This window comes from Leptonychotes weddellii, chromosome 4 (genome assembly GCF_054177405.1).
Source record: "Leptonychotes weddellii isolate Sample4059 chromosome 4, ASM5417740v2, whole genome shotgun sequence".
Lineage (NCBI taxonomy): Eukaryota > Metazoa > Chordata > Mammalia > Carnivora > Phocidae > Leptonychotes > Leptonychotes weddellii.
In genome coordinates this window covers 127588745-127598450 of record NC_138372.1, presented here as the reverse complement: position 1 = coordinate 127598450, position 9706 = coordinate 127588745, and the positions used below count along the sequence as shown (strand labels likewise).

At 34.0% G+C, this 9706-nt stretch overlaps 1 protein-coding gene across 1 annotated transcript in view; it reads right to left on the bottom strand.

The window, feature by feature from the left end:
• CNBD1 (cyclic nucleotide binding domain containing 1) overlaps nucleotides 1–9706 on the bottom strand; it is a 314879-nt gene that overhangs the window by 55986 nt on the left and 249187 nt on the right. The window contains exon 7 of the mRNA XM_081817128.1: nucleotides 1271–1388. Coding sequence (XP_081673254.1) covers nucleotides 1271–1388 — 118 coding nt within the window. The remainder of the gene's footprint in view (nucleotides 1–1270; nucleotides 1389–9706) is intronic.

Here is a 9706-nt window from a genome sequence, read left to right as displayed (position 1 = left end):
AAAAAAAAAAGAGGAAGACATTTCCAGTCTGTAGGAAAAGAATTGATATTTGAAGATTACATGAATAACTATGCAGTCCTTAAGTAAAACCCACAACTCAAGTCAGTTTGTAGATTTGGTCAATAAAGTCCTCTTTAAAAGTTGACTAAATAAAGCTTCCTATTATGTCCCTCATGCATTTTGGCAAGAAGGGTCTAGATATCATAAAGGATCAGAAAGGTAGAGGAAAAAATTCTCTTTATTTTCTTCAAAACAGAGTGGTTTCTTCAAGCATTCTCAGGGCATTCCTACCTCCTCAATCATTCACATGAAACACTTGTCTTAAATGCCTCACACACTGACTGTTGATTTGAATTCTACCCACAGCTTAAAAACCAGTTTAGTCCCTAATTCTTTTCTAAAGCTCCCTGGGTAACCCAAGTTACCCGTCTTATTTCTAATAAATTATGTACTCTATTTTTTTGTTCTATAACATGGAATGCTCTCATAAGTAAGGGCACTCTACAAATATCAAAAATATATTACTCTCTTTCTTAAAACTTTGAGGATAAAGAAATGTGTTTCCTTCCCTCTAATATAGAAAGATTTTCAGCAGCAAAGGAGCCTGGGTTGAATAATCATCATTTGGTGCCATGTTAAGACCAGTACAATTATAATCGAATATCCTTAAATTTTAAAAGTTCAGTTGTAAAACATTAACTGATCTATCAGTTAATGTAAACATTAACTGATCTGTAAATCATTAACTGATATATCTGTAACATGTAAATGTTAAACTTGGTATATGGAGTTTATCTGATGCTTGCTTAATTCCACTGTGGTTATACGACATAATCATTTGAAATTTGTTGAGACTCAGTTTATGCCCTAGCACCAAATCAATTTTAAAAATGTTCCATGTGCTCTTAAAGGAATGCACATTCTGCAATTGTTGTTTGCAATGTTGAATACAGGTCTAGTAGATCAAGTTTGTTAATTGTGTTGTTCAGATATATTTCCACTGACAACTTTTTTTTTGATCTGGTTCCTTATCAGTTACTCAGTGATACCTATTAAAATTACCCTCTATAGTTGTGGGCTTCTTTACTTCTCTTCCCTCTTCCTTCCTTCCTTCCTTCCCTCCTTCCTCCCTCCCTCCCTCTCTCTTTCTTTCTTTAATTCTTTCTTTTTATTTCTTCTTTTTTTTCTATCAATGTTTACTTTATATATTTTGAGGTAACAATTTTTCGTGCATGCAAATTTCACACTAATTATGAAATATCCCTTTTACCTTTAATAATGTTCTTGCAATAAAGTCTACTTTGCCTACTATCAGTAGAACTACACCAGCTTTCTTTGGGTTAGTGTAATCTGGTTTATCATCTTCCATTATTTTACTTTGCAACTTCCTGTATTTGTAATAAGGTGTGTCAGCATATAGGAGTTATTTTGTCTACTCTGACAATCTTTGTTTTTTAATTAAAATATTTAGTCTGTTTACATTTAATGTAATTACAGATATATTTAGGTTTAAATTTGCCATCTGAATATTTGCTATTTGTCTATTTTTCTATTTTTCATGTGTCATTTAATTCTTTTTATTCAGTGCTGAACACTGAGTATGAAAAACTGTTATTGCTGTAGATATCATCTTTCTCTAAGATGCTTTAGTTTTCTACTGACAGTTAAGTAGGGAATGTAGAAGCAGATTAACATGATCCAATCAAGAATTGAGGTATTTGAGGCTGGTTTTAGTTCTGGGTTTCTACTGATAGACTAACATGTTTATCAGAACTTCTTATCCTTACTAGACATAGAACTCTTAATTGCTACCTGTCAAATGCTATGAGACTGATGACAGTTCTTCTTGTTAGATTTGTAGCTGTGATGGTTAATTTTATGTGTCAACTTGACTGGGTCATGGAGTACCCAGATAAATTGGTCAAATATTATTCTGGGTGTTTTTGGATGAGTTGAACATTTAAATTAGTACACAGAAAAAAGAAGATTGCTTTCTATACTGTGGCAAGCCTCATCCAATCAGCTGAAGGATTAGATTAGATTAGAACAAAAGACTGATCGACAACCAAATAAGTAAGAATTTAGGAAATTCTCTACCAGTGGCCTTCAAGCTGATCTCACTAGACATCAATGATTCCTGGTTTTACAGCATCTTCCAGACTTCAGACTCAAACTGGATATTGGTTTGGCAGATTCTGGATTTGCCAGTCTCCATAACTGCCTGAGCCATTTCCTTATTATCTATCTATCTATCTATCTATCTATCTATCTATATCTATCATCTATCATCTATCTATCTATCTACCTATCTATCTCTCTATCATCTAATGTATCTATCATCTATCTATCTATCTATCATCTATCATCTATCATCTATCTATCATCTACCTATCTATCATCATCTATCTAATCTATCTATCTCTCTATCTATCTATCTATCTATCATCTATCTATCATCTATCATCTATCTATCTATCCATCCTACTGGTTCTGACATACAGATTTTTATAGGTTTTTAGCCCCTTGTTCTATAAAGCTTAGGAATAAGCAAATACCTGAAAGAAAGGAAAGGCATATCAAGCTACCTTTCCTCTGATTTTCTTTTCCCAATATCTTGGCCCCTCAAATCCTGATTGTCTAGGCATACAAAACTCAACGTTTTGTCACTCTGGTACTCAAAGACTCCTGAAGGTTCTGATCCATTGCTTTCTGCTTAGTTATTCATCCCTATGATGCTTACAAATTGTCAAATACCTCAAAGGAAAGCAACAGGAAATGTCTGGCTCCAAACGATGTATTTCATTTCTTTCTTGAACCATGGCCCTTCAAATCCCTTGGTTCCCTCGGTTGCTCTCAAATACCTTCAGACAGTTGTTTGGTTGGTTGCTTTATCCAGCTTTTATAGTGTTCTCAGCAGGGAGATTGGGTTGATGCAAGCTACTCATCATGGTCAAAAGCATAAGCTTTGGCAAACTAAAGTGACTGTTTCTTTAAAACAAGATCTACTTCTGTTTGTATTGTTTGGACTTTGTTAGCTTGCCCTTATCATCCTTACATGAAATGAGTGACAAAAATCACTTAGAATAATCAGTTGGACAATAATATCTAAACCTTTCTCATAGAAGATAAAGGAAGGGTAGAGACTCTGGCAAGATAGTCCAGGAATTTTTATATAAATTGGTATCTGTAATTAGAAAAATATTCTGAAGAGCCTTATCCTGGTTTTAACTTTCTTTTCCTTAAAAACAATGGAGAGAAATTAGATGGCAGCTTTTTTAAAAAATTTAATTTTATTTTATTATGTTATGTCAGTCACCATACAATACATCATTAGTTTTGGATGTGATGATCCATGATTCATTGTTTTCATATAACACCCAGTGCTCCATGAAGTATGTGCCCTCCTTAATACCCATCACTGGGCTAATCCATCCCCCAACTCCACCTCCCCTCTAAAGCCCTCAGTTTGTTTCTGAGTCCATAGTCTCTCATGGTCCATTTCCCCCTCCGATTCCCCCCACTTCATTTTTCCCTTCCTTCTCCTAATGTCTTCCATGCTATTCCTTATGTTCCACAAATAAGTGAAACCATATGATAATTGACTTTCTCTGCTTGACTTATTTCACTTAGCATAATCTCCTCTAGTCCTAGATGGAAGCTTCTTTAACACAAGGAAGGAACTAGTAGACATACAAGGGGGAAAATACATATATATTCCATCTCTTTTTCTCTCTTTCTTTGTAAATAGATAGATCATATATATGATAAACAAGTCAATGAATATTAATGTATTAATGGCAGAATTTCTAATGATTGAATTATTCATACACATCAGATACTAATAAGAATAATGTAAGTACTTAGCACTACTTTGCAGGTTATGTATGTCATATGTATTTATGTGTCCTGTTGAGTTTTCTGTCAATTAAATTTTTTTAAGTCTTTTAAAAATCATAAATTTTCTAGTTCATAGAAAAGATATATCTATGAGTGCAGGAAAGGAGTGGATCAGCAAAGAAAAATAGTATCTGATGAACTCATAGGAAACACGTTCCTGTGTAAGTGTCACAGTACCTACAATGTAAAATCTCCTGAACAGCCCAGACTGCGTCCTATTAGCACATGAGCACAGCTCAGCTGATAACCATGAACTGAATCTCCGATACATCCCAAATATTTCTTTCTGCATTATTTTTTTTTATGCTTGAGAGAGACCAACTCATACAATATCTTCAGCACTGACTGGAACAATAGTTTCCCTTTCCGGTTCTGTTAGATTTGGACTGCTGGTTTTTTTTGTTTGTTTTTTGTTTTTGCCAAAGAGATATAACTTTTTATTCTATCTCTCAGAAGGTCCTAAATGACTACACTGAATTCTGAAGGAGTCACCGCCATGATTCAGCACTTTCATTTATCTAATTTGAAAATACTGAATGTATAATTCAATCAGTATAGTTCAAAAATTAAACCAATTAATTAAAAAACAACATTTGGACAGATAAAATATATTTTGTAATTTTATAAGCAATTGTTGGTGCTTGATAAGTATTGCTGACTAGTTATAGATGAGAAAAAAGCATTTTTCATACCATTATTATTTGAGATTTTTTATTTTCTTATTATAAGGGGGAAATTAATCGATCTGATATGTAAGAGTATACCATTCAACCACTAGAAATAATCATTCTAGCATGTCATTTAGTGAAATTGCTCTTTCACTACAAAGTTATACTGCAGAAAATATAACAATGAGTGGCATATTCACAATCATTTAAGAGTAAGCACTAAGAACTAAAAATTCTTCTATGTTATAATATGACATACAATGTCAGTTAAAGGAAAAGCTAATATCTACTTTAAATAATCATAAAATTTAAAAAATTAGCATGTAAAGCTTAGTAAAAAATTAATGGAGCATATGTTGAAATGCATACATTATAGGTATTCATAGATAAGTGTTCATCGCATGTTCACTAGCAACAGCACTTATAAAATCTAAAATTCCTTAATGGATTGACATCATTCATGTGTTATATAGTTTCTCATTTTTAAATTAATTGCTCTGATGTGATTTGAATTTTATATGAAAAATGATATATTTTGTAGCTTTGTATAGCAGACTGTCTAATAAAGCAGAAACACTGCTTTCTGACTTTATATTCAAAATAAAACATTTTTCCACATAACGCTAAATTCAATCGCTCATATATCCATTTCTTCTGAGTTTAATATGTTATTATAAAGAAGATTCAGTTGAATAAGCTTAGATATAAAGTGAAATAACTGTGTCAGCCTAATCTCAATGTGAAAATGATTTAATATTTACATTTTGCTTATAGTTAAAATAAGTACTTTGAACTGCACTTTGGGATTTTCCATATTCACCATAAAGAACTATAATTTTCTTAACTATACTCTACTTTTATAATTATAGAGCCTACTTTTTAAACTTTTCAATGAATAATAAGCATATAAAAGTAACAATAAAATGAACCTCTATGTGCCCACTATCTGGCTAAAGAAGTCAAATTTTCCTATTTAGGTAGAGGTAGCCATTATGCTAATCATTAGGATATTAATTTTTAACTATATCTTGGTAAAATTGTATGTAACTACAACGTAGTATAGTTTTACCTATTTCTTCACATTATTTTAAGTAACATTAGAGTAAACACTATTCTGTGTTTTTGCTGAACATTAAGTTTTTGAAATACAACCACGTTAATGTAGTTCATTCACTTTTCGTTGCTGCATGACTATACTCAAATTATTTATTAATTATTTTGCTGATGAACATTTGTATCATCAGTATTTGACTATAATATGATGATATAAGCATTATTATACATGTCTCCTTGTACCATATAGCTATTTTCTCTAAGATACATGCTTAAGGATGCAGTTTCTGTACTATAGGATGTGTTACCACCTTAACATCTAATACCCAAACTGTTTTCTGAAATGCAAGTTCTTACTTATACTCCTACATGCATCATAAATGCATGCAATGTCTGTTTCTGCACAATTTCTCCAACATTATGTATTTTCTGATTTTTAATATTTTCCAATTTGGTAGTAAGTAATATTACTGGTTATACTTTTTGGTTATTTATTTGCATTTATTTTAAAGTGTAAAAATATTTACTGTATATTTACTGGATTGTTAAAGTGGTAGAACTACGTTGCATTTGTCAAATCCTTAATTCATAGTTTCTCTTCTGCAAAAGATTGATTTATATGTTTTGTATTTTTCATTATAATTTTCCTTTGGATTTGTAGATCATTATATAGTCCAAATGTTGGTCCTTTGCCATTTATGTGTGTTGAAAAAAATATTCATCCAAAGTGCGCCTTCTCTTTACTTAGGTATCATGGGATGAATAAAACCTAATTGATATATTTTTTTATGTTTCAAGTTTTTATTCAAATTCTGGTTAGTTAACATATAGTGTAATATTAGTTTGGGGAGTAAAACTTAGTGATTCATCACTTACATATAACACCCAGTGGTCATCAGAAGTGCCCTCCTAGGGGCGCCTGAGTGGCTCAGTCGGTTAAGCATCTGCCTTCGGCTCAGGTCATGATCCCGGGGTCCTGGGATCGAGTCCCGCATCGGGCTCCTTGCTCCGCGGGAAGCCTGCTTCTCCCTCTCCCACTCCCCTGCTTGTGTTCCCTCTCTGACTGTGTCTCTCTCTGTCAAAAAAATAAATAAAATCTTTAAAAAAAAAAAAGTGCCCTCCTAAATACCCATTTAACCCACCCCCCTACCCACTTCCCCTCCAGCAACCCTGCTTGTTCTCCATAGTTAAGAGTCTCATATGGTTTGCCTCCCTCTCTTTTTTCTCTTGCCCCTATGTTCATCTATTTAATTTCTTAAATTCCACATATGAATGAAATATATGGTATTTGTCTTTCTCTGACTTATTTCGCTTAGCATAATACACTCTAGCTCTATCCACATCATTGCAAATGGCAAGATTTCATTCTTTTTGATGGCTGAATAATATTCATATATATACCACATCTTCTTTATCCATTCATCAGTCAATGGACATTTGGGCTCTTTCCATAGTTTGGCTATTGTTGATAATGCTGCTATAAACATCAGGAGCATGTGTCCCTTCAATTAGTATTTTCTTTTCTTTCTCTTCTTTTTTTTTTTTATTATGTTATGTTAATTACCATACATTACATCATTAGTTTTTGATGTAGTGTTCCATGATTCATTGTTTGCATATAACACCCAGTGCTCCATCCAGTACATGCCCTCTTTAATACCCATCACCAGGCCAACCCATTTCTTAATCCTTTGGGTAAATACCTAGTAGTGCAATTGCTGGATTGTAGGATAGTTCTATTTTTAACTTTTTGAGGAATCTCCGTACTGTTTTCCAGAGTGGCTGCACAAGTTTCCATTCCCACCAACAGTGTAAGAGTGTTCCCTTTTCTCCACATCCTTGCCAACATCTGTTGTTTCTGTACTGTTAATTTTAGCCATTCTGAGAGGTGTGATGTGCTATCTCATTGTAGTTTTGATTTGTATTTCTCTGATGATGAGTGATTTTGAGCATCATTTCATGTGTCTGTTAGCCATCTGGATGTCTTCTTTGGAAAAAAGTCTATTCATGTCTTCAGCCCATTTCTTAACTGATGATTAGTTTTTTGGGTGTCAAGTTTGGTAAATTCTTTATAGATTTTGTGTACTATCTTTTTATCAGATATGTCATTTGCAATTATCTTCTTCCATTCTGTAGGTTGCCTTTTTGTTGATTGTTTCCTTGGCTGTGTAGAAGCTTTTTATCTTGATGAAGTCCCAATAGTTTATTTTTCCTTTTGTTTCCCCTACCTCTGGGGATGTGTCTACTAAGAGGTGGCTATAGCCGATGTCAAAGAGGTTCCTGACTGTGTTCTCTTAGGATTTTGATGATTTCCTATCTCAAATTTAGGTCTTTCATCCATTTTGAATTTATTTTTATGTAGCTGTAAGAAAGTGGTCCAGTTAAAAGTTTTTTATTTTAAATTTGTTTGGCGGGGGGGGGGGAGGGAGAGGAAAAGAAGATAGGATCTTAAGCAAGCTCCATGCCCAGTGTGGAGCCCGATGTGTGTTCGATCTCATGACACTGACTGAGATCATAACCTAGGCCACAATCAAGAGCTGGACACTTAACTGACTGAGCCACCCAGGTGTCCCCAAAACTTTCTTGATTTTAAACAAATATCCTTATAGTATACTTCTACAAGTATCTTATTTTAAAAGCTTTTGCTATCATGACATCATGAAGAAATTCTGTGACATACTCTTTTAAAATATTTTAGCTAATTCCTTTTATAATTAAGCTTGTGATCTCAAATAGATTTTTATGTATGATGTGAAGTAAACAGTAAGTTTATTTATTCAATTCACATAGGTAACCAATTGCCTTAGCTCATATTAATGAACCATTCCACACTTTCCCCATTGTTTTTCATGGTACTGTTTTACATCAAGAGTGTTAACATATGTGAATCTCATTTTTGGACTCTGGCTGCTCATATGTTCATCTGAACGACTATTAGTCACAATAAAAGCACTATATCAATTATATAGCCTCATTTTAAGTCTTGATATCTGGTAGGAAAAGAATCCCTTCCCCAAGTGTCTTCTTCAGGAGTATCTAGCTATTCTTAGCCTTTGGCTCTTTAGTAAAATTTTTAAAACCAACTTGGCAAGTTCCACAAGAAAACTACTTGGACTTTTTCACTGAAATTACATGAAACCTAAAGGTCTTTTTGGGAGACTTGTCATCTTAAAATATTAAATGTTTCTGTCCCTAAATGTAGGGTAACTATATTTAAGCCTTCTCTAATATCTTTTATTTTATTTTTTAATTTAATTTGATTTTATTATGTTGTTAGTCACCATACAGTACATTACTAGTTTTTTTTTTTTTTTAAGATTTTATTTATTTTCTGACAGAGAGAGACACAGTGAGAGAGGGAACACAAGCAGGGAGAGGGGGAGAGGGAGAAGCAGGCTTCCTGCGGAGCAGGGAGCCCGATGTGGGGCTCGATCCCAGGGCCCTGGGATCATGACCTGAGCTGAAGGCAGATGCTTAACCACTGGGTGCCCCACATCATTAGTTTTTGATGTAGTGTTTCATGATTCAGTGTTTTCATATAATACCCAGTGCTCCATGCAATACTTGCCCTCTTTAATACCCATCACCAGGTTAACCCATTCCCCCACCCTCTCCCCTCTAAAACCCTCAGTTTGTTTCTCAGAGTCCATAGTCTCTCATGGTTCATCTCCCCCTCTAATTTCCCCCCGTTCATTTTTCCCTTCCTTCTCCTAATGTCCTCCATGCTATTCCTTATGTTCCACAAATAAGTGAAATCATATGATAATTGACTTTCTCTGCTTGACTTATTTCACTTAGCATGATCTTCTCCAGTCCCATCCATGTTGATATAAAAGCTGGATATTCATCCTTTTTGATGGATGAGTAATATTCCATTGTATATATGGACCACATCTTCTTTATCCATTCATCTGTTGAAGGGCATCTCGGCTCTTTCCACAGTTTGGCTACTACGGACATTGCTGCTATGAACATTGGGGTGCATATGGCCCTTCTTATCACTACATCTGTGTCTTTGGGGTAAATACCCAGGAGTGCAATTGCTGAGTCATAGGGTAGCACTATTTTTAATTTTCTGAGGCACCTCC